The 26,818-nt window shown below is 35.6% G+C and overlaps 1 protein-coding gene across 1 annotated transcript in view; it reads right to left on the bottom strand.

Annotated features, from left to right (window-relative positions):
• Positions 1-304: 304 nt before the first annotated feature.
• The window catches only part of LOC124594187 (proto-oncogene tyrosine-protein kinase receptor Ret-like), a 140,596-nt gene continuing 114,082 nt past the window's right edge, over positions 305-26,818 (bottom strand). The window contains exons 9-13 of the mRNA XM_047132543.1: positions 24,951-25,077; positions 16,664-16,793; positions 14,022-14,223; positions 1,164-1,342; positions 305-869 (exon numbers count right to left, since the gene is read on the bottom strand). Of these exons, the coding sequence (XP_046988499.1) occupies positions 478-869; positions 1,164-1,342; positions 14,022-14,223; positions 16,664-16,793; positions 24,951-25,077 (1,030 nt within the window). The 3' untranslated portion in view covers positions 305-477. The remainder of the gene's footprint in view (positions 870-1,163; positions 1,343-14,021; positions 14,224-16,663; positions 16,794-24,950; positions 25,078-26,818) is intronic.

Genomic DNA, 26,818 nt, shown 5'->3' with positions numbered 1-26,818 from the left:
CATGCCAAGACAATGATTTTGGTCTTCAATCTTTGATGCAAGAAGTGTGGTAACACATATAATTAATAGTGTAACGAAGATAAGGTTCTGTTAACTTGTTGTTGGTCATTGTTTGAATTTTCACAGATAACTAATGATGAAAAATAAATGAAACAATATTACTTCAGACTTTAAAAAAAATGAGGTAAAGAAAACCTTGAACATTAAAAATTTGTCTATGCTACATATATGCAAAGTAGGCAGTAAAAAATTTTTCCATAGGAAGAAGGTATGCTACATTATTATTTAATTTAAATTACCTCAACTTCCTAAACAGGAAATAAGTTTAACACTTATAATCCAGTGCTTGAAATCAAGATATTAAATATAAATGCTGTGCCTTGCACAGTCTAAGTTCAAAGTTTCACAGGGCTTCTTAGGATCCTCAATAGAAAACCCCCTGAAAAGTCAAATAACTTATTTTTCCTGTATTCATACTCATAATGGTGTCACTTTTGAGGAACAGGAAGCAGAGCAACTGCTGGAAGAACTACAAAACATAATGTTATTTGTCGTTCCAGACTGTAGCTGTTCCGGACATACACTGTCAGTCATGTTGACATATGCTAGCATTTGCCCCTTGCTGCTGTGCACTTGTATTGGACTCAAGTAACTGTTTTGTTCTGTAGGAACTAAAGATAAACATTCTTCTTTGCTTGAATTGTTTGTCAATATTTTCTGATTGTCTCCCGTTATGTGCCATAATTGTTGTCTTCGAGACAGGCCTGATTGTGCTGTGGACATTAGGTAATTTATAGAGTCTGTTGGCAGAATGTTTAGGTTTCCATATCCAATGTCATTATCACCATCATCACTACCATCACCATAATCTGAAAACAAAGACAGAAAAGGAAATTCTGTGTTACAAGTATAAAGTTTAGTCTCAGAAAAGTAACTTTGGCATGAATTCAATATTAACTTATTTCTACAAAGACAATAATAGTGGTAGGCTAAATACAATATTATAATATATTACAAGGTATCATAGTTGCAAGACACTGAGAACAACTTGCATGTGTTAAATATTTGCAAGACTTTCAGCAAGTTCATCATATTGCTGTAACACAGGTATCCATAATTCCTACTTCAACAAAATGTGTGATTTTGATTCAAAAGAAACTTACTTAATTTCTCTTGAGAGTTTGATCTTGAACCAAAGTAGCCAGGATTTTGTACAATACTGGGATTTAAATCCAAATACTCAGCACTGTCTTTTAGCATGCTCTCAAATATGGCTGTTAGTTGCTTGAAACTTGGTCTTTCAGAAGGTTCCTCCTGCCAGCATTGTCTCATCACTTTATACCTACATACCAAAAGTAAAATGTATAGCTAGTTTCATCTTTTACAAATGTCTTATAAAGAAGTGTAATGCTATGAATTATTAAACATTTACCACAATCTTAAACTTCAAAAGTATGTGCAAAGAGATAAAAAGGTGGAATAATTTGAAAGAGTGCAAATAAACATAACAAAAAATGAAGTAGATGAAGATATGTGAAACAACATCTACATTGTGATTAAGCCATTTCCCCACAATATCCCTATAATCATTCTCACAAATTACAAAATGTTAAGATAAAAAAAAAAAAAAAAAAAAAGGATTGTATCATGGCAACACTGTACAGACTACATCATGATAGGATCACCTTGAGGGTCATCATATGTAGGGAAATCAGTATGAGATCACTTAGAGTGCTTGCAACAGACTGTATGGTCAATTATCTTGGATATAATGATTCTGATTGTACATTGTATGCATTTGATACAGTATCTGACAAGGGAACCTCCCCATCACACCCCCCCTCAGATTTAGTTATAAGTTGGCACAGTGAATAGGCCTTGAAAAACTGAACACAGATCAATCTAGAAAACAGGAAGAAGTTGTGTGGAACTATGAAAAAAATAAGCAAAATATACAAACTGAATAGTCCATGCGTAAGATTTGCAACATAAAGGAAGTACAACCAAGGAGTGCCGTGGTCTCAGGGTTAGTGTGCGCAGCTGCAATGTGAAAGGTCCTTGGTTCAAGTCTTCCCTGGAGTGAAAATTTTAATTTTTTTTTTTTATTTTTAGTTTATGTGACAAAGTCTTATGTTTTCATCACTTTTTTGGGAGTGATTATCACATCCACAAGAAAACCTAAATCTGCCAAGGTAGAAGAATCTTTTTACCCATTCGCCAAGTGTACAAGTTAGGTGGGTCGACAACATATTCCTGTTATGCGACGCACATGCCGTCACCAGTGTCATATAGAATATATCAGACGTGTTTTCCTGTGGAGGAACCGGTTGACCTATGACCTTGCGATCAAATGTTTTCAGTTCCCACTGGAGAGGCACGTCCTTTCGTCTACTAATCGCACGGTTTTGCGGTGCGGTTGCAAACCACAGACACTAAATTTATTACAGTGAACAGAGATGTCAATGAACAAACGGACAGATCATAACTTTGCGAAAATAAAATTTTACTCAAGGGAAGACTTGAACCAAGGACCCCACGTTCCGCAGCTGCTTACGCTAACCACGAGACCACGGCGCTCGTGTACTCACACTATCCTTGATCTTGCCTATCTTGCGAATGGACTACTCAGTTTGTATATTTTGATTATTTTTTTCATAGTTCCACACAACTTCTTCCTGTTTTCTCGATTGATCTGTGTTCAGTTTTTCAAGGCCTATCCACTGTGCCAGCTTACAACTAAATTTGAGGGGGGTGCGATGGGGAGGTTCCCTTGTGAGTAATATGTAAGAAGATTGGCACAACAAACACATCTGGATAACATAAGGCTTCGTCAGATTCAAAACTGATCTAATCAGCACAATATAGGTCAGAAACTGAATATCACTAATAGTGTAATTTCACAGCCATGTTAAAGATTCCTGGAGAGAACAAACAAACAATGGCAGTATAAGCAAGTTTGACTACCTGCTACATTACCCTGCCTTAGGTACCTGGTACAGATGCACAGCACCTGCCCCAGCTATGCATCTTTTAGTAGCTTAATCTCCAATTAGATTGCATATTGTTGTCTTGAAGAAGCTGTTGTGTATGCTTGGTGTCCTAAAAGATATGGTCTTGTTACACAAAGGCATGAATGTGGTGTCTTACCTACCCTGAAGTGACACAGGAAAAGATTATTAGTACCCAGTACATAGACCAGTTGTGAGTAACATGGACTGTAATTCTCATTATGTTTTCACCTGATATGCCCATGGGACACTTTACAAACTGGTCATTTGAAAAAGGGGGTTCCCATTTTAAAAAACGCAGTTGATATCCTTTTGACCTTTGGCAGTGCCATCTAGCAGGCCAACAATAGCGCCATCTGGTTTCCCCCTTCAAGCTAGACAAGTTTTGTTCTTTGTAGTTTTTTCGTTTGACATTTATTTTGTGAGATATTTGGCCCAGTCACGATCAGTGGACCACCCTGTATAATGACACCTAGTGGTGAACTTGCTCTCAGTTACTGCTATGTGACTATGCCTCTACAAGTGAATTTTAACCACCACTACTGCCTACAGGGTCTGATTTAGACTTGCAATAAATAGTGTTCCAACTAATGAATGCATGATTTCCACAACAGCCTCACTTGAGTGAAACTTGGCTCACTATTATAATGTCAGTATGCATGTATAATGAAGTACTAGTGATTGGACTTCAATAAAACTCACTCAGGAATGATTGCTTACGTTAGTTCCTATCAAGAACTATTATTACTTGGTTTCATAAACTAGCAGACATATTTCATTCATTGTTACAGAACTTTATTTGTGTTTGATAAATGTTGTTGTCTCAAAGTGAGAGTTACAACAGTCTGCACATGTTTTGGTTTGGTGACTGCTGGAAGTCTGTTGACTTTAAATAATTATTCGAAACAGAAACTTTGAAATTATTCGTTAAGGATATCAAAAAATTGAAAGATTCTGCCCTGTTTTAAAGTGAGGAAATAAAATCAAAGGATATAGCTAAATAATTGCATCCAGTTGCCAATACACTTAAAAAAATAGATTTTTTTCAATAGCAGTGTGCACATTACATAGATTCATTACAAAAAAGCCAATGATACTCATGATAGAATGATGAAAGATTATAATACAACATGTATGTGTTCATTAAAAATGAAACACCAGTTCAAATTGGATTAGGATGATGAAGTAAATTGTCTTTGGCCTTTTCAAAAGATCCACTCAGGCAATTACCTCGAGTGACTGAAGAAAGCTGTGAAAACTCTATATTTAAAGAATCAAATGAAGATTTGTAGCTCCACTGCTCCTGAATGTGTGGTTGTTGGATGCAAGATGTCTAGAATTTTGGATGTACTGACTCTACAGTGTTCATCTTTAGCATGATAGTACAAAAAGTGACACAAAACCTGTTAAGTACAAATTCCATCCAATAAACTTTTATGTATGCATCACCTTCTGGTATTCCTTCATGTCTGACAAGGGAATGGTCCAATAAGACATGTTGAAACTTACTCTTAAATTTTTTACACAGGAAGAAGACAATGAAAGAAATGCACTGTCAAAATTTTAGCTGCTAAGAGGCACTGCAAGTATTAAAAAAATAGATGAAAACTGCTAAATTTATAGCGCATTAGGCAGGGGTTGAAATGTACACTGGCACTGGAGCAACTGTCCATGTGTAACTAGGCACACACACAGTCAAGGTCAGTGGTACATTTATAAACAGGAAACATGACACAACCCGATCGTAATTTGTAAAGGATGTTTCAAGTTACTATTCGTTGATAGTTTCTCTGACACTCAGTTACTATTCTCTCAAATTAGCCACTCAAGCAACATCTATTACAAATTGTCAGTTGCTTTTTGCAGTATTGGTAAGTATTGACAATACAGATAAAGCTGAATTAATATTTATTGTGCTTTTGTAAGGCATGCCTGCTAATAGTACTTTTTTTCTTCCAGTTTCACAGTAATGTGGAATCCATTTAACATTCTCAATTTAGCATATGAAGAATGTAGTTTGCAGCCAAAATCATCTACTTCTCCTGAGGACATACATACGTGTCATTTTTAGTTGATTTTCTTGACATTCATTCGAATGCTATCGACGTTTCATTTGAAATTATGGATACATTACAAGAAATAGGAAAAAGCTGTGACATTTCCATGAACTGTGGTTTGGATAATCTCATACATGTACTGCAACAGCTTTCAGTGACAAAGAAAAGGCAGTGAAATATTGATTAAATGAAGGAGGCAAAAAATGCTTGAAGATACACAGTGTGCAAAGGCATTTTCGTTTTGTAAAATCAGAGCATGAACTGTACAAATGGAAGAATGAATTACATGAAGTAAAAAATATGCTCCAAAAGGAAACCTGAAACCATCTGAATGAAAAACTTTTCGAAAGATTTAGAACTGCTTGTGAGAGGCTATGCACTGTTACCGACGGAGATCTATGAGACGGGGCCCTCCAAATTGCATCTGACATGAACATTGCTAATTTCGAGGCTTCATCAACCTTGCTACACAGGTTCAAGAAATTGTGCAGAATAGGAAGTCACAAAATTACCAAGTTTACATCATGTAAACATGTAGAGCAGCTGCCAGTGATAGACAATGGTATAGAGAAATTCATTGCTGACATAAAGACAAAACTTGCTGTTATCCCTGCAACTGATGTTTATAATGCTGATCAGAAAGGGTTTGTGAAAGATCTGCATGTTCACCGCACTTTATCATTTTGGGGTGAAAGAAAGATGGAGTCATTTGCCCAATCAATGAATGCAATGACACATTCATATACAATAATGCCAATGATAAGTATGAATGGTTTACTGTTTCTGCAGCTGCATATCTGTCTTCAAGAATCACAAGGCAAATTAGAACAAAAAATATAAAAAAATTAACTGTTTAATTGCAAAACTCTTGTAATCGATGCATAAAAATCTGGAAAAATGGGAAAGAATAATTTTCAACTTCTCATTCAAAATGTATTCCTACCAGCTGCAGAAACTAATTCATTGCTTTTGTTGGATTCATGGTCTGGACATAACGATGCCTCTGTTTTTGTGGAGGATGACGAAAAATCTGTAGATGTAATGTGGATTCCACCTGGAACTGCTAGTGTGATTCAGCCTCTCACAAAAGAATTTTTTGACAGTGGAAATCATTTTTCAGGAATTTATCAGACAACATAATTTCCAGTACCTCTCTCTCATTTCAGATTTGTCAGTGAAATAGGTTCTTAAGCTCCAGTCATTTGTGGATTACCAGTTTTCTTCAGCACTCTTTATGAATTTGATCAAGTATACCTGGTATGCAGTGCAATATGCAGAACAACTGCTGGGACTATTTCTGACCCCATCCCAGTTCTGTCTAAATAAAACTAGTGATTACTGCGAAGTGCCTGACTGCATCAATTTTTCCTTTGTCCGGTGTGCCTGGCGCAAGAAAAATGTTAGTTTTTGTCATTCAACAGACACTTCGCATTTTTGTGATGACTACAGGAAATGAACAAAGATCTGTTTCACAGATAGTCAAATGTACAATGTTCAAACATTACTATAAGAAATGGTCTACAGGAATTGTTATAAAATGTAGTACAGCAAGACACATTTTATTTCAACAAACTACAAGTCCTCATTGATGGAAGTTGTCTGTGACATGAAACACTGCCATGATTTTATTTTTTCTGCTTGCCACTTTTATCAGAATTACATGTGCAAGAATTGAACTGTTGATATGCAGTTATTTAAATAATGTTTGTATAGTTTAAGCCAGGTTTTCACCTGACAAACAAGCTAACAAGCATGACCAAAAGAGAATTCTTTCTGGTATACCCGGTAGGCCTCTTGCAGGTCTTTCAACTAGACACAACTGCAGCTACTTACATGTCCCTAACCTTCCCCAGTTACCTAACTGGAGAATGGAGACCTGCAGTTCAACCTGGAACCATGTGTGTTTTGTAGCCACTCCGACATCTGTGAGAAGTGAATGCTCAGTTAAAAATCATAGTGAAAAAGTTGTGGTCTGAAAAGGTACATTTTTGTTTTTTAAAAAAATGTCCATTTTCGCTAAAAATTGACATCTCCAGTACATCTTACTACACACATAGTGGAAATGCTATCTGTGTCACCTCTTGAGATGATGCTCGAAATTGTTAATTAGTGTTCTGTTTATAAATTTTCCCTCAACAGTAATGAGAAGCCAGAGAAAAATGGCAGCTGACATGCAAGGAAAATTTTGGACCAGTGCTAAGGAGGGATGGAGATACAATTCCATATAAGTGTATGATCTCCACGCATGTCATGCTTCCATAAAAACTGAGATGCTTGAATTCTTCCTTCGCTGTGCCATTTCATCTACTCCATCAAGAACAGTGCGCTCACCATACAAAATAATCCTCACTGAATAGCAAACATTCACATTGTGGTTCTACCAAGATAGAGTTGTATTCTGTATACCAAATATTAGCTCCTAAAACCAAAAACTAATAACACAGCATTCATAGGCAGTGTTTGCTACCTCATGTTCTATTCCCTCTTGTGTAAATGATTCTACCCATATACAAGTGAATGGTAATGAATTTTCTACAAATGCTCATTCACACATGTTTGCTTCCATTCACTCCATTGTAAACCAGACTTTAGGTGCTTAAATTTGGTGTCTGTGAACTCCGGATAATTCTGCTATACAGTGCTGCATGAGTGATTCACTGAGTTGTGTGCTAGGTAGGCAGGGCTGTACAAATTGCTGTTATAAGCTGTTCTCCAAATGGCGAAAAGTGTAGCTCCAACATTTTTTTACAAAATACTTGCAGTGCCTCTTAGCAGCTAAAATTTTGGCAGTGGATTTCTTTCGTTGTCTTCTTCCTGCGTAAAAAATTTCAGGGTAGGTCTCAACATGTCTTATGGGACCATTCCCTCGTGAGTAAAACCATGCCAGATAAATTTGTCTGAAAAACTTAAGTCCAGAAACTTCATATAAAATTTAAATGCGATTTTTGTACTGACTGTTTGAAAAATTATGCATGTTTTTTGATATGTTGCATATTTTTGTATATTGTGTACTGCAAAAACATATTTTGTGCTATATATTCAGATGTAATCAACAGTTGTCCTATGTACAACTTTAGTGTTAGTCTCCTCATTCAAAGAATTGTTCAGCCCAAATTTCAGTGTATATCAGTATGAATAAATGTAATTTTTTGCTAATTTTGGAGGTAATGAGTTGTGCATAACATATTTCACAGTAAATTGACATTTGTCATTTTGTTACTGTAGCACATATTGTAACTAACTTACCGTGTTGCATTTAGTTTTCCCTTTTATCAGTAGTGTGTATTGTCTTCATTTATCATATATTAATACTGTATTTAGTTTACTAGTGACTACAACCTCAAAAAACCTGAGTTAGCTGATATTCATAAGCAACTGGAAATCACTCTGATTAGTGATTGCTGCTGCTGCTGCTGTGAATAGGTATGTTGGAAGTTATCTCAAGAGACATGTACCAGAGATAATAAATGTATCTCACATGCCATCCTCACCTGTGGATCCTGTCTCATCTACAGGAAGTTTGGGGTCTATCACTACAGGTACACTGGACTGTGGATTGCGTATGTGGTAGGGCTAGGTACCCTGTAAAGAGGACACAGAGACTGGTGAGAAATCAAAGTGTTGTACTTATCTCCTAAACCAAAGAGTTTGAAGTGCTCTCTTCTACCAAAACTGAAACTGAACCAGTGAGTTTCACTTCACTTGTTAGAAAACCTGCTATGTTCCGTGTCAAGAGGGTCAAGAGAGGTCAAACACAAGAGGATTAAGTGCCATCAGTTCAAATAACCAGTAAATAATGGTACCCCTTAGGGAAATGGCAGCAAGGGATGGAAAAGAACACCAGGTGCACTTAATGTGATACCTGGGGGTCTCATTCAATATGTTGAAGAGGCACACATTGAGAGAACAATATGGTACCAACTGCAGAGTGTGGAGCACTTTTGAACAAACTATGCCTGCCATCTGGGCTTGAAGGTCATTCTTGGATAAATCCACTGAGTGGCAGAGAAGGTTGAAAAGGCTGGTCTAGCTCATGAAGTTTCAACAAAGTTCACAGAATGTATCATGGTCCAACAGTTCTGAGTTGAGTGAAACGACTGAAGGAGAGACTTTGAGGGTTTTGTTGCCAAGACTGCAAATTGCTGGATTTCTACCATAGATTTGAGAACTATAGGACCCCCTAAATGGGTCTCATATAAGAGGCTTCTATCCGGGTAACTGACTGTCTGTGATGGACATGAAAGGATTTTTTTCTTTTTTTAACCAGGCAACTCTCCTTCCAATCCAGATAAAGACAGTTGTAGGACATCTGGAAGTGTCAGTATAAGATCCAAAGAAACACCCCCTGATTAACTGGTGAAGCATTTGCAACAATGTGCCAGAGTTTGGAGCCCCCCTAAAATTCAGTTGAGCTCACATAATACCAGGTACAGAAAGCTGATTAAACCTAAAATTGATAAGAGTAAGATTTTTGAGGAAAATTTAAGCGCATATGAAAAGAAGAGGCTAATTTTAAATGGAGGTGGCGCATTTATCACAGAAGACAAGAACCTAAAATCACCTTGAGATGGAAATTGAAACTGCATGCAAGACTGTCTGAGCAAGACTCTGCATCAAGGATGGGCATAGACTTATAATTGGAACCTTCTATTGATTGGCAGTAAGTTCCCCAACCATATTGTCATCTTTGGAGGAAACATTAATCATCAAAAAATCAACTGGAAAATTACAGTTTTGTAAGTAGTGAGTATTACAAGACATCCTGCAAAAGATTACTAACTATCGTTTATGGAACTATTTGGAACAGATTGACAGATTGATTTTAATAACAACAAACACACCTGTCCTCTTTGAAGATGTCTACATAGAAACTGGTGTTAATTATCATGAGGCTGTAATGGTACCAATTATTACCAAAGTACGAGGGGCATCTAAAACCAGCAGTAGGATTTATATGTTCAACAAACTAGATAAAGAGTAAACTGTTCCCAGGAGCCGTGCTTTAGTGATTCATACAGTTTGATTTGTCATCTCATTTGTGGTCCATCAGTATCAACAAAATTCAAAAAAAATTTTCCTTGTCAGGAAAACGAAGCCTGAAATTTATGTTAGAATTGGCATAAAGAGTAGAAAGTTCACGTAAGATGCCAATTATGAGTTAACAGTCAGTTACCAGCTTACATATTCTGAAGCATGTTCAACAATACGATCCATTTTTTTATTGTAACTGTATCAATAGTTGTTCAGTATTTATTGTAGATGGTTCACTGGTGTTTATGATTATCTGTTTTCAATTTTCCTCATAAAATGTCTAGTAATAAAAGAAAGCTGAGTGATGTAGAACTTGAACAGCTAGCTAACATGAATGAACTGGAATGTGGTGAGTTTATGGATGAATTCTCAGGTGGTGGAAGTCTCTAAAAACCATCTTCAGGTGAACATTTAAGTGGGGATTCAGATGCAGACAACAGTGAACGCAATGAAGAAGATGAGCAGGTTGGTCCAGCAGCAAGCACAACGAATAACAATGATGAGTGGAGTGACTTCATCAACATCAATCAGTATTTGTATTCAACATGAATGTGGGATTGAAATTAGACTTTTAAAATTCTGGTGTCAATGCACTTGTGGCTCTTTTTTCTGAAGAGTTCCTAATGCCATTATGTGAATAAACAAATGTAACTGTGAACCAGGAGGCAGAAAAATGCAGAAGGAGAAGGCCAACAAGCCTTTCAAGATGGAGGTATACAGATTTTGTGGAAATGAAAGTATTTCTGGGGCTGTTGCTGTGAATGGGACTTTGATGTTTTCCATCAATAGAACATTATTGGAGTATAAGTCCTCTTTACAGGGTCATGCTCTGGAGACATGTTATGAGTAGAAACAGATTTCAGTTGTTACTGAGTGATCTACATTTCTCATACAGCTCATTGCAATCCAGTGACCATCTCTACAAAACTATACCAGTTTTGGACCATTTCAGTAGCATCACAAGTAATAATTACATTCTAGGTAAGAGTCTTTGCAGTGGTAAATCTATTGTTTTGTGGCACAACCATGTGTTTTTCAGACAGGAGATATCAAAAACAACAAACACAACTCTAGTGTAAAACTATCCATGAATGTAATAGTGTGGTTCTCAATATAAAAATCTACTGTGGCAAGTCACAGGAGCAGGCTAAGTTGGGTCATACATCTGAAGTTGTTTTACATGTGATGGAGGCTTTCTTGAACAAAGGATATCGTGCTTCATATGGTCAATTTTTATAATTCTGTATCACTTATAAAACTGTTGTTGACTTATAAAACCTATGTGTCTGAACATAATATAGCAACAGAAAGAAAATCCTGAAATTATTAGTTACTATCAAAGTGAAGAAGGATCAGATGATGTTGGAAAGAAAGGACAATGCCATCGTTTGCAAATGGAAGAGCAAAAGGGCAGTCCTGATCATTTCTAATATGCACTGTGCTGAAATGGTGTCAATTCACAATCGAAATGGCAAAGCTGCCTTGAAGCCAGACGCAGTCAGAGGCTACAACAGCAGCATGGCAGGTGTTGATCAGTCAGATGAAATGGTGCCACATTATTTAGGATTTTTAAAAAACTATTAAATTGCTGAAAAAGTTTGACCTACATGTAATGGAAATGTATCTGCACAATGCCTACTGGTCTTATAATCGAAAAGCAAGAAGGAGTATCAAGTCTCTAGCTTTTAGAGAAAAATATATTTAGGCATTGATTGGGGATAAGATGACAAACATCCAGTAGAAAATCAAGAAAGATAGCAGCTTTAATTATTTATAAGGTGATACCTGCCACTGAGAAAAAAGTGTGAGCAACAAAGCTGTGATGAGTATGCACACAACAAAAGAAACACCGTGAATCATGGTACTTTTGTCTTATGTGTGAAGAAAAGCTGATTCTTTGCATGGAAGAATGCTTCAAGACATATCATAAAAAAAACTTTATTTTCATTAGCATTGGTAGCACTACATACACATTTTAAGTCTAAAGATAAAATATTTGTATGACCTTTTGTATACACTTTTCTGTTAGGTTATTCCAAGTCTGAAAATAAAAATTAAGTTCCACCAAGCCCAGATGATTTACTATTCCTATTCTTGGTGCCAAAGACCTGTAAATCACATGTATTTGCTACAACTGTTTTGGTATCTGACTTTTTGGAGAAACACATTTACTATGAATTAACTTGTAATGGACACCAGTGGCCAGGTCATCAGGTATGAGATAACTCATAGTTGGCAATCAACAAATTAATTGTAACCTCAGACTTTTCATGAATGTTGCAGTTATCTGTAATGAAGTACTGGATGAAAAAAATCTGCACAAATATTCAGTCAGATCTTGGTAAGATTTCAATGTGATGAAAAACTTGGGAATATACTTCAGATGTTCAGAAATGTGAAATTGTGCATTTCCCAAAACAAAACAAAAAATGGTGTCCTATGTCAACAGTATTAATGAGTTACACTTGGAATCAGCGAAATAATGCAAAAACCTGTGTGTAATAATTTGTAGAGATATGAAATGGAATGATCACATAGGCTTAGTCATAGGTAAAGCAGATGACAGATTTCAGCTCATTGGTGTAAGGGGTGATCAAAACGTTTCCATTCAAATACTATACAGCCAAGAATGAGTATGCCAATAATGCAAAATCACCATGAGCACTGCGACAATCATCTCACTGATTCACTAGGTTGAAGATACCTGTTTGGTAAAACACTGTGTCCTCCTGTGCAAAGAAGTCCACATCTGCCTACTGCACATCCTCATCTGACAGGAATCATTGACACTTCATAGCCTTTTTTAAGGGACTGGAGGCTGATAAGCACATGGGGATCAAGACTGTTGCCAGGTACTTGAGTGTCTCCCATTTGAGTTCATGTAACATTTGTGATATGGGACATGTGTTATGATGAAGCAGCAGTGCCCCTTGGTGCACTATTCCACAGTGGTAGTTATCAACAGACATGCTACTCTATATATATTCCTCATGGATGTCTACCAGTGTTTGTCATTCAGCGTCCAAGAAAAGTATATCAGCATGTCGTCTCTGTTTGGATGCATTTGGTAATAATGTCACAATAGTTCATGTTCCTGCATTTACAGTATGCAGACACAAACACCACACTAATGCCTTGCCTACTGTCAGTGCTTATATACCCACATCAGAGTTGTGCTATGTTGCATATACACTACAGCAACAGCCTCAAATGGAAACCTTTTGATTGTGCCTTATAAAACACTGAGCAAATGCAATCAGTCTACAGTGGAGATTACTTACAAATCACCCACATGGCCTGTCCTACAATACTGCTCAAGTGTTACAAATCACCATGTGACTTATCCTACAACATTGCTCAAGTGTGTGGGACCAGTACAAAAAAGGATTAACAGAGGATATTGAATATTAACAGAGAAGGATAGCATGAATGGCCACAGGTTTGTTTGACACAGATGAGAGTGTCACAGAGAGGCTGTGAAATCTGAAGTGGAAGACACTTGAAGATATACACTAACTGTCCCAAAAAAGTATATTTACAAATTTTCAAGAACCAGCTGTAAACCATGAATCTTGGAATAAACAATAACCCCTATATATTACTCCCATAGAGACTGTGAGTAAAAGATTAGATCAATTACAGCACGCTCAGAGACATCTGGACAACCCTTCTTCTTGTGCTCCATACATGAATGAAATGGGAAAAAGCCATAATAAATGACATGGTGGGAAGCATCCTCTCCCATGAACATCACTGTGGTTTGCAGAATGTGGATATAGATGTAGCTGTATAACACATTCCACATCATAATGGTTTTCTGTGCTATTGATCAATGGAACACATAACTGACTAATTGAAAACACAAAACAAAAATGATAAATAATTTTACAATAAAGTCCATGCTTAAGGAAACCAGTTTACGTACAGTGCTGTTGAACAATTTTCAGGACACTCCATACGGTAGCCAGCTTGTAGAAGGTGGAACAGATTGTGAACAGCTACACCAGGGTAAGGTGAGGCACCAAGAGTGACCAGCTCCCAAAGCACAACACCAAAACTCCATACATCAGATTTGCTGGTGTACACATGATCCATGAGTGATTCTAAGGCCATCCACTTTACAGGCACTGTAAAATAAGAGAATGTCCCAGCAAGGATATTCAGTAACAAAAGTTTACAATCACGTATTTTCTGCAACTTTATCCCGGATATGATACACTAAGAAATAAAACAAAAGCATTTTCATGTTATCATTTGAATCTATTTGATTGAAAGTGTAAGAAGCATGATTCAGGGCCTTCGAATGCAGTGAGTGACGTGTATATTATTTATTTTCAGTATAGGAAAAAGCAAAGTTACAGTTTAATGATCTGCAAATATCAGTACCATTAGATGGGGAGCAGTAGTACAGTTTATAAGGATACATGTGAGCTATGGGTTCAGAGCTGGAACTGCTCAAAAGTTGACTGAAGTTATTTGAGTTAACAATAAGAAACCCTAAGTAGTTGGATCAGATTAAAATTTGACTGAGCTCCTTGTGAATATGGACCTAATGTCAGTGTGTCTATATCCATAAAATACTCTGATGATACTTGGCACAAACAGTTATTTTATTAGTTTACATGACTACTATCTTCAATGGTTGCATTGGAAAACTATACAAAGGTTTTCCTTTACACACACTGCTCTTAAAGGTAAAAGATAAAATCAGTCAATCAAAGTAAATTTATAAGCTGCTTAGATATGCCCTAATCATCTGTTTACTTTGATAGTGACATGTTAACTTTCCTGACATTAAATATGAACTTGATTTCCTGAAATACAGAATAAAATGTAAGTGTAGTACAATACTGGAACCAGTCTTTAACAACATTGAAACTGGAAAGAGAACAAGCACATGTTTGTGTCAGGTAGATTATCCAAACAATCCTTCTGTAAGTGTACCTTTGATGTAACCAGAGAAAAAGAAAAAGACTTTTATTATTAACATTTGTGAACAGTAATCACGTCATTAGCCATTGGCCATTTTGCTATGGAATAGACTTCATTATTTGTACCAAAAAATACAACACATAATATGTAGTGTACATAGTAATACAACATATTACAACAACAAAGCATTGCTTCTATTCAATGAGAGAATTTTGAAAATGAAAAATTTTAAAAATCATTAATTAAATACTGACAATGAAATGTAACCTGAGTTGCCAAACATGAAACATCTGCTTCCTTTGGAAAATATTGTGATTGAGTGTAGAATACTTGTAAGCAAAATAGTAATCTATAATTCTACAGTACACAAGTATGTTTCAGTTCCACTTCTCAAAATGTTTAAAATACTTTTTATGTAAGTACACCTTTTATTAATAGTAAATTTTATTGTCAGTGCATTCTCGGTGGTTAATCTCATGTTTCATGTATTTTTAAATTTTAATATCCTTCTACCATATTTCCAGTGGTCATTTTCATTATTTCTGTATATAAGTGAATATTTGTGTAATTTATCGAGTGACAATCCATTACCTACAAATTTCTTAGTTGCTTATATTCATTTGTCTGTATACTCTTTGTGTTACTACATTCATCAGTGAGCATTTTTTCTGTTTCCATACTCACTTTGTATTTTTTTTGGAGAGAGAATAGTGTTCTGAAAATGTGTATTTCTTATTGAAAAATGACTTGTCCTATATTGTGAATACTTTTGCTGCAACATGTTATCCAGAGGGTAAATAAAACAATACTAATATAAGTACAAAACATTTTAAAAGATAATTATACTGTCATGATAATTATATTGCCATGCATATCAAAACCTTGTTCATGTTGTTTACAAGGTTGTCTAAAAGTGTGTTGTGTAAACTTATTTTTAACAGATTTTAGCAGTATGAATCAATGAGAACAGACTGATAATTTGTTGCAGATTGTGAGTGGGTTTGCTCTGCAAGAATTTTCTGTTCTCAATAATGAGTACCTCTGTAAATTCAAACTAACCTTTGAAATTGATGGAATTTCTCCTTGACAACAAGTTTACAATTATTATTTTGAACATAAAGAAATGAAAACATGGATGTACAAATTTACAATTGTAAATACTGGTAGAAAGGAGATGTCAGTGCTCCAGGCAATTCCTTTTATATATTATACAGAAAATCATTTTTATGTTTTTCAAATGTTAATAATATGAGGGGAATTTTACAATAAAATCTGGCCACAAGAAATACATGATGGGAATTGTCTGAAAAACAACACTCGAATATCATCGTTGCCCACCATATCTTTTAGTTTACGCGTAAGCCACAATATCAACCATATCTTTTTCACAGACAGTTTTTTTTTCAATACAGCTTGTTGTCAAAATGTTATATAGATTAAGTGTACTATCTTTTTGAAAGTGACTGTGGTAGGTGTGATAGTTTCCAAGTAAAACCCATGATGAATCAACAGTGCAGCTCTAAGAACATGTTTTTTATTTCTTTAACAGAGGTTATAAAGGGGTGATTTAATTCCTCAATGTCAAACAGAGCCATGAAAGAATAATAGTGTTTAAAATTGTGATAATAATTTTACCTCTGCCTTTGCTCTTCTTTAAATAAGTATCGTCTTCATAGACATCTCTAGTAAGCCCAAAATCCGATACTTTACAGATTCCACCAGCAGCTACAAGGATGTTTCTTGCTGCAAGATCTCTGTGAACCAGCTGGGGGGAAAAAAAAACAACACGGGTTATTATGCTTTAGCTATTCTTATCTCAAAGATTATTAATAATTTTGTTACCTAATATAAAAATTAAATAAGAATTCATAATTCACATTTTATTTCTTTTTTGACCTACCTCTGTATAAAGGTTATTTTCTTAGATGTGTCATGTTTTCCTATCTGTTCACTGCTAGCTTATGAACCCTTTCACTGAACACTTCCCCAAGCATTCCATATGTATCTAAGGTAGCATAAAAGCAGGTATAGAAGGGGTATACAATGCATAAGTGCAGTGCTCTTTTGTGTGTTCATCACATTTTCATGTCTGTGTCATTTGTTTTGCAGCAGAAATGAAAGGCAAGTACTAGATTTCCATCAGTTCAATGTGGAATGAAAAATTACAGGACTAGAAAAATTTAAACTGATCACAGTGAACACTTGTGGTATAATAATAGAGTTCTCATTCTGTGGGTGTTGTCTTGCCACAGTGTCCAACAACTTCTGTTTTAGTATGTGCAGTATCTAGCAGATGATGGCTCACTAGACTGTCTGTTTATGTAAAAGAAAACAAGTAATGCATAGTTAAAATATTAAAAAATTAAGTATTTTACGTAAAATTTGAAAGTTAATGGAGATATTTCCACTATATGTAAATTATGCTTCAGGGAACTGTGTGTTTGTGTGTGAGTAAGGGAAGGGGCATTAAATTCACAATCATCAAGATTTGTACCAACATATTGGCTCAAATTTCATATCTCTTCACAGAGGCTGATGAAGTGAGGGCACTTGACATTACTGATCATAATTAACCCTTTTAGTGGGGATGTTACACTTAGTGGCCTCCTTGTTGCTGTATGACAGGAGTAGACAGTTTATTGGCACTGTGTTTCACTCTCACTTTCTCTCATTCTCAACTCATCAATACAGTCATTATGGTCACTTAAGAAAAACAGCTCCAGTTTAGTCGCCTGACATGCAAATCAAACAAGTAGCATCAGCTAGAAAGGTTAGTCACAGGATATGACCCACTTAAATAAATAATGTAGTAATTAAATGTTAAGAGTGTAAGTATCAAAAATTATAGAGCAGCCAAGGTGTAAGAGTATGTGTATCATTTACTTATAAAATTTTATTGCCACTGGAAAATTTCCACATATTCTAAGAACAGGTTCCTCATTCTGAGGGGTTAAATACATCAAAATGCCTTGATTTAAGGCCTGTGCTCTAACTTGAAACTACATGTAGCTATAAGATGTCCATGCAGTCTCACCTCTGATGAGTAAATGATGCTGAAAAATATGTGGTGCCCTATTATAAAAAGTAACACACTTCTGCAACCCTACCACTGTTGATCCCAAGCTCTGGACCTCATCTTGCAAGTGATAAGGAAGAAGGAAGGGGAGGAGTTACAACCTTGTTAAAAAAAACTGGGTCCATCTGGCTCTGGAAGGTATCACCCTGTGGAGACCCTCGCCTGTGGTTGCAGGTGAAACCCCTAAATTCAGACATGTTTGTGTCGTAGCCACAAGTACTCTGGTCAGCATCTGTTGGTTCTGTGAGCTCAGCTGTGATTAAACCATCTGGAGCTCAAAACTCAAGTCAAAATTATGTGAGATCCTTTAACTTTCACCATCAATACCTCAACACAAACCGATAATCATGACAGAACAATGGGAAAGAATCCACTAACCTAGGTCCCAGTCTGTAAGACCAGGTAATAGATATGGTAATCAGATTCCAGGGGACTGGGAATGTCATGAAGAGAAGAACTAGAGTTTCTTAAAGATCCTTAGGACTGAGAGAATATTTTGCATGGGAACACTCAGTAAGAACACACTACTGAAAGTAGGAAAACTGAAGCAGCTGATGAACACCAAAGATAAATGCAATATAAAAATTCTGGCAATACATGACACACAATTCTCAGATGAAAATTACTTTGACTCAGAAAAGTATAGAATATACAAGAGGAAACCAGCCACAACCTTTCCAGGAAGGAGTATAAAACCCTTTGGAATAGGATTTGTGACACAAAAATTGATACTGGATTCTGTAATAAATTTCATTTAAAAATCAGAAAAAAACGTGAACAATCAGAGTCTATCTGGAAACAAAGCCTGTATCAATGCACATCCCCCACAAATAACTAAAACAAGAAAAACACACAGCTGATAGAAGATTTTTGGTAAGATCTGGAAGAAACCACCAATAAAATCCCCCAAAACACGTGAAAGTGTTACTGGGAGACTTTGATGTCCAATTAGGCAGGGAAAACAAATCAATTTATTTATTTTTTATTTATTTATATACTTGTTCCATAGATCTGTACATGTGACCAAGTCACTCAGATGTGGAACGTGTCAATGTACATAATAAAATACATAGAATAAAGACATTGTTACAGTATTAATAACAGTGCACAAAAGTCACTTATTAGCTTAAAAACTAGTCAACATAAATGTGAAGATAGCAGTTTCATATTTAGGGCATTATTGCATCTATTTTAACCTTGAACAGTAATCAAAACTCCCCACTTTGGGTTTAAAAGTGACCCAAAAATGGAAATGAGAAAAACAGGAATTTTTACATTAGGGCATTATTACATTAGTTTAACAGTAAACAGTGTCAAAAAATTTAAAAACATCTTTCCAATCTGGGTTTTACTTATTTCTCTGAAAGAATTCCTCTAGTGAATAAAGTGAGGTCTCAAGTAAATAATTTCTCAAGCTACGTTTAAATACTGATGTACTACTTCTTATACTTTTGATGCTGTTGGGTAGGGAATTGAAAATTTTCGTTCCAGCGTACTTTCACCCTTTCTGAATAAGTGTCAAGTTCTTTAACTCACAGTGGAAATCCTCTTTTCTTCTGGTGTTATGTTCATGATGTAGGCAATTCATATCATACAGAGTGGGGTTATTTATTATGAAGCACATCAGTGAATATATGTACTGAGATGTTGCTGTCAGTATTTCAAGTCATTTAAAAAGATTTTGACATGAGGTTCGTGGGGGTACACCACAAATGATTCTTATTGCTCTTTTTTGTGCTGTGAGGATTTTCTTTGCAGCAGGTGTATTGCCCCAGAAGATGATGTCATATCACATGACTGAATGAAAATAGCCAAAGTAAGCTGACTTTGAGATGGTAATGTCATTGAAGCGTGACAAAATTCGTAAAGCAAATATTGCCGACGTCAGCCGTTTTAGTGTTTGTAGAACGTGATGTTCCCAGTTCAGCCTACTGCCCATGTATACGCCTAGGAATTTTGATAAGTACACTTGCTTTATCATTTGATCATTCTGTGTGATAACTATTTCTTTTGGGTTTTTGTGGGTTGTCTGGAACTGGATAAAATTGTTTTTTTTTTTCAGGTTTATTGAAAGGGAGTTAATACTACACCAACCCAGAACTTCTTTAAGGATATCATTGACCTCGGATTCTAAGTCAGTAGCTGACACATTATCCACCACAATGCTCATATCATCAGCGAACATTGTAAATTTACACTTCTTATTGATGGATAAAGGCAGGTCATTAACATATATGCGGAACAGCAAGGGCCCAAGCACTGATCCCTGTGGGACTCCATGCTGCACAATTCCCCACTCAGAGTCCACTGTATATTGTGATATACTATCTGAAACATCTAGAATAATCTTCTGCTTCCTATTTTCGAGGTACGATTTTAACCAGTTCCCTACAGGTCCTGTAATTCCATAATGACAGGCCTTCTTGAAGAGTATCTGGTGATCTACACAGTTGAACGCCTTTGATAGGTCACATAAGACACCAATTGGCAGCCTCTTGCTGTTTATAGACTCTAGAACATCATTTGTGAATGAGAAAATTGCGTTATCTATTGAAACTCCCTTTTGAAAACCAAACTGCTGACTGTTAATGATGTTCAGGTCACCAAGGTGTGCCACAATCCTGTTGTACAGAGCTTTTTCTAGGACTTTTGAAAATGTTGTTAATAGAGAGATAGGGCGATAGTTTGACACATTTGTAGCACCCCCTGCTTTGTACAGGGGCCTGACAACAGAGTATTTCATTCTATCTGGAAACACTCCTTGTTGCATGGATGTGTTGCAGATGTGAGACAAAACTTCGGTCACTTCACTACAGCAAGCCTTCAACAGGGAAACACACAGCCTAAAAGAAGACAAACAAGAATGGTGAAAACCTGGTGAACTTCTGCAGGAATTTTGACCTCAAAATCATGTCAGTGCACCTCCAGGAACCACACAAGAAACTACAAACTTGGAAATTCCCCAACAATGTCCAAAGAGAATTTCAGATAGACCACATACATGAAAACCATCAGAAAAATTCTGAATGTAAGAAATTAAAACATTTTTCAAATATGATCATGACCTACTCCTAATCAAAACAAAATTTGTACCCAACAGACAAATCAAAAGGATCAACATGGCTTTCAAACAGACCCAGAGTACTTATGATTAAACAAGAAAGACTTAACAGAAAAAGTAAGAAAATTGACAGTAATGATTAGAAGGAACTGCCAGAAAAAATGAAGAAGCTGATATAATTGGAGCAGCCACTGGGAAGAAATGGAACACACAGTGGAACACACCCTGTGAGAAGGTCATGGAAGACAGAATGCAAGCCTGGAAAAATGTAGCAGTCATAGTCATAGAACATCCAAAAAATGGGAGTAATTCAACAGGATACAGAAGAACATCATAAAAATAATCTATAGGGAGAAAAAGAGCTTACGAAGACCACAGATTGAAGGAAGTAGAAGAGGACTTCAGCAAAAACATTGCATGAAGTTTTTACAGAACATTCAGAGAAAATATGACAAGACATCATCCACAAGCTTATGCTTCAAAAGATAAGACAGAACACTGGAGACAAACACAAAAAAGAACTGTGAAATATTTGCACACTACTTCAACACGCTATCAAACATTGATAAACTGACAGAGAGCCTACAGTTCTAGAAGCCAGAACCTAACCTTAATTCCAAACCCCCAACACATGAGGAGATCATGAAAACAATAAAATCACTGAAAAATAATGGAGCACATGAAGAAGATGGATTGATTTCAGAAATCTGGAAATTAGACCGCAGAAACGTTATATTCAAAATACCCAGAATCATCAAAAACATATGGGAAACAAAAAAGGTGTTATAAGAATGAAAATCAGACCTAATACACTTCCCCCTCCCCTACAAGAAAGGAGACAGAACAGACCATAATAACTACTGCCTGTGACATACAAAGTTTTACCGAAAGCTCTGTTATACAGGCTAGAGCCTCAATAGATCCATATGTAGGTGAATACCAAAGAGAGTTCAGAAACAAAAGATCATGGAGTGAACAGATCTGGCGCCTGGGAACAATATTAACAATGTGAAAGTGTAAAATAACATTCATCACCTTCAAGAAGGCCTACTGCTCCGTAGATGGAGAAACAATCTTCAACACACTGGAAGAAATGAAGATAGACAGCAAGATCAGAAACTTAATCCAGGAAACATTAAAAAATGCGACATCTGTAGTGAAATTAATGGGTGAGATCTCAGAAGCTTTCAGACTTAAGACATGAACGAGACAGGGAGATGGCCTGTCATCCTTTCTATTTAACTTGCTTCTGGAGAAAATAATCAGGACGTGGTATACAGAAGGCAATGGGGTAAAGGTGGGGAGACATAAGAACAGAACAATGAAAATAAAATGTCTGGGATTTGCTAACGATATAGCCTTCATAATGAACAAAAGAAGTCAAAGAAACTCTAGAGACACTACAGGAAATCTCAGCCAAAACAGAACTACAAATCTCATGTCAAAAAATACAGTACATGGACGCAGAAACCACTGACAGGCACACACTGGTAATGAAATATGGAAAGATGAAATGAAAAGAAAGGTCAAAATACCTAGGACAGATTATACAGAAAACAGGAATGAATTCAACATGCAATGAAGAAAGGATCATATAGCTACAAAAAGCACACAGATTTACATGGAACCAATACAACAAAATAAGTATGTCCATCAATGCCAAATTAAAACACTACAGTACAGTAATCTTACCAGAGGTCTTGTATGCCCCAAAAACAGCAGTAATCAAGGGAAAAATGAAAATCAAGATGGTGGGAAAAAAGAGAATAGAATCCTGAGACAGATCTGGTTCAGAAAGAGGGGATCTGGATAAACAGAACAACAAAAGAACTGTGAGATGATATCAAACAACATCAGGAAAAGAAGGGCACAGGATGAATGAAAATAGACTGGCCAAGAGGACTTTTAACATAGTAATGACTAATACAGTGCAGACCAACTGGATAAAGAAAATCATGGAAGACCTCAATAAACTGAACATCTCCACAGAAGACATGACAGCCAGGGAATAATAATGAGAAAAAAAATCAGAAAACAGAAATTTCAGCAAATGGCCAAAGAGAAGAAAACAGGAAATAAGTGGACAGAAGAGAGGCAGAAGAAATGCAATGAATATTGTGAGAGGTTTCTGGGAAGAAAACAAGAAAGAGACAGAAAAAATACCTTTAAAATCAATTGTGTTTTAGTGCTCTCACAATGGGGGAATTGATGATATAACAACAACAACAACAACAACAACAATAATAATAATAATAATAGTAATTCACTTCCATATAGGCATGTTGAATACACTTTACTCATGTAAAAACAATAAACATATCAGAGTATACTATTATGAACTGTCAGTCAATATTTAAAATCTTGTGTAACAAGGATTTCGAAATAAAGTCTGCAGCACAGTGCTTTATGTTCTCCAGTCATCCTGATATTGCTTGTTTCTACTAATTAGTAGCAAATATAGTTATCCAGACAGGAAATAAAGTAAGATTACAATTTAGTTTTTGTAGAGGTCATTACAGATGGAACACAAGCACCACTTGGAAAAGGCTGGAGAAAGAAATTGTGCATAATATTACCCTTTTTAAGGTATCATTCTGGCATTTGCCTTAAAATGGGTGATAAAAAACATTAAATTTTAAATGCTGTTTTGTAACTGAGAAACTCTCAAACTAAATTTCAGAATCCTGAGACAGATCTGGTTCAGAAAGAGGGGATCTGGATAAACAGAACAACAAAAGAACTGTGAGATGATATCAAACAACATCAGGAAAAGAAGGGCACAGGATGAATGAAAATAGACTGGCCAAGAGGACTTTTAACATAGTAATGACTAATACAGTGCAGACCAACTGGATAAAGAAAATCATGGAAGACCTCAATAAACTGAACATCTCCACAGAAGACATGACAGCCAGGGAATAATAATGAGAAAAAAAATCAGAAAACAGAAATTTCAGCAAATGGCCAAAGAGAAGAAAACAGGAAATAAGTGGACAGAAGAGAGGCAGAAGAAATGCAATGAATATTGTGAGAGGTTTCTGGGAAGAAAACAAGAAAGAGACAGAAAAAATACCTTTAAAATCAATTGTGTTTTAGTGCTCTCACAATGGGGGAATTGATGATATAACAACAACAACAACAACAACAACAATAATAATAATAATAATAGTAATTCACTTCCATATAGGCATGTTGAATACACTTTACTCATGTAAAAACAATAAACATATCAGAGTATACTATTATGAACTGTCAGTCAATATTTAAAATCTTGTGTAACAAGGATTTCGAAATAAAGTCTGCAGCACAGTGCTTTATGTTCTCCAGTCATCCTGATATTGCTTGTTTCTACTAATTAGTAGCAAATATAGTTATCCAGACAGGAAATAAAGTAAGATTACAATTTAGTTTTTGTAGAGGTCATTACAGATGGAACACAAGCACCACTTGGAAAAGGCTGGAGAAAGAAATTGTGCATAATATTACCCTTTTTAAGGTATCATTCTGGCATTTGCCTTAAAATGGGTGATAAAAAACATTAAATTTTAAATGCTGTTTTGTAACTGAGAAACTCTCAAACTAAATTTCAGAAGCTGGGTGCAACTCTTCTGCAGCTGTTTTTCTTTCCTCTATGTGACAAATAATCCTTTGTCATGATGTAATGTTGAACTTAATATATAATAAAAGAGGTACCAACACTTTAAAGAAGTTTGAACATACTGATGATTAATACATTCCAATTATTATGAGCAAATCACTGTGATCATATAAGCTTAGTGACATACCTTCATATCACTGAGATAAGCCATCCCCTTACAGATCTGCCACGCAAAACTGAGAATTTTATGAGGAGTTGTTGGTGTGACAGGTAATGCACTTGGCTCAATATGTCGACTTCTGCGCAAATAATTTCTGCAAAGAACAAAGTGTGAACCATAATTGAAAATCTCCAAAATAAAGTGTTGGCAGTGGCTCAATGACATAATATGAAAACATAACTATGACACGCACTGACCTAGATATTATGTACACTTCATTTTCACATAAATGTGTATTATTGCAAGCATGTTGAAAGGTGTTCCCTGTTCTGTATGGAGTAGAAAAATCAGATACAGGATAAATGAAAAGTCCACAAACTTTATAAGAATATTGCTATAAGGATGTGCTAGAAATTCTGAAAGGCCAATTGAAATAACCTGAGCCTAACATTCTTGAATCAATGGCTCTATACTGTTTCATTTATTAAAGTTGTATCTTATTGTGGCCTTTACCACAAATTTTTTTACTAATATAGCAGTAGTGAAAGCTGTGAATGGAGACACTTAAAATGACCTTCTAAAAATTAATTTCTTAATGCATGAGAGATTATTATGCTCTAATCTGAGAAGCTTACTTCACAATTAATCACCTTTTCCTTTCTATATCTGACAACATTTTACCATGTGGCTTCACAATGGTAAATGCTTTTTCCCATATTACTATGAGGGAAATATCTTCTAACTTGACATCACTTGTATTCTAGATCTTCATACAAATATTACAAAATATTTCTGAAGATTACCCATTGACAAGGCATACCATAAATAATTACCATCCATAGGAGAGAAGTAAAACCATTATTTAGAGGCGAAAGTAGAAGATTTGCAAATGCAATATCAATTACAAGTAATGTACTAATATGAGAGTTATTTATCACTAAAAAATAAAATGTGTGTATGTGCAAACACCAGTGTTGCTATGAATCAATGTTTTTGGTGAGGTGACACTAAAACATAGTTCTGTACACATTACCTGTTTCACCTCACTGAAAATCAGTGTAAGATAGTTACTAAAGTGTGTACCAAAAAGTGAAACTAAGTGTGATTGGTGCTGATGGCATTTAATAGGTTTTAATTGACATCCCTAATTATGTTATGGACCTCTGGTCACTCCTATGTCATTTTTGAATTGTGAAATGAGAAGCACAATTTTTTTAGATGTGCTAATAACTGTAGGAAGAAGAACAGAGTTTCAGTCTTGGAGGCTTGTCAATTTATTTATTTATTTATTTATTTATTCATCCGTGGAACAATAAATATTGTATGGAGCACACATTTACATTTACAATTAAACAGGTTTCTCATATTTTGTGTAGTTTTTATAACTAGTCATACACATATTTATAATTACATAATATTTTGGTGATAATGTCATATGTTGCTAATAATCTACATCTATGTTAAATATTCTTTTACAGTATAACAACTTTTACTTACTAAAAAGGTTTTAAGCTTTTGTCTGAAAGTGAGGGGCTCATTTATTTCTTTAATTTCTTGTGGTAATTTGTTGTACAGTTTTATCCCATTGTAAAATATACTTTTTTGCGTCTTTGCCTGGTTCTTTCTATCTAGATGGAGGTGGTGACAAGCCCTTGTTTCATGGTCATGTATTAGGCTGTTTGTGTTGTACATGTTGAGATTTTTCTTAATGAACATTATGTTCTGAAAGATATACTCACAAGAAACAGTTAGAATTCCTAGCTTTCTAAATAATTCTAGACAGTGGGCCCTGTTGTTGCTATTTGTTATTATCCTTATGGCTCTTTTTTGTACTTTGAACACAGTTTGTATGTTACTGGCACTTGTTCCCCAAAACATGATCCCATAGCTGAGGA

The sequence above is a fragment of the Schistocerca americana genome, chromosome 2 (assembly GCF_021461395.2).
Source record: "Schistocerca americana isolate TAMUIC-IGC-003095 chromosome 2, iqSchAmer2.1, whole genome shotgun sequence".
Lineage (NCBI taxonomy): Eukaryota > Metazoa > Arthropoda > Insecta > Orthoptera > Acrididae > Schistocerca > Schistocerca americana.
Note: the sequence above shows the minus strand (reverse complement) of the source record. Positions and strands in the feature narration are given on the sequence as shown.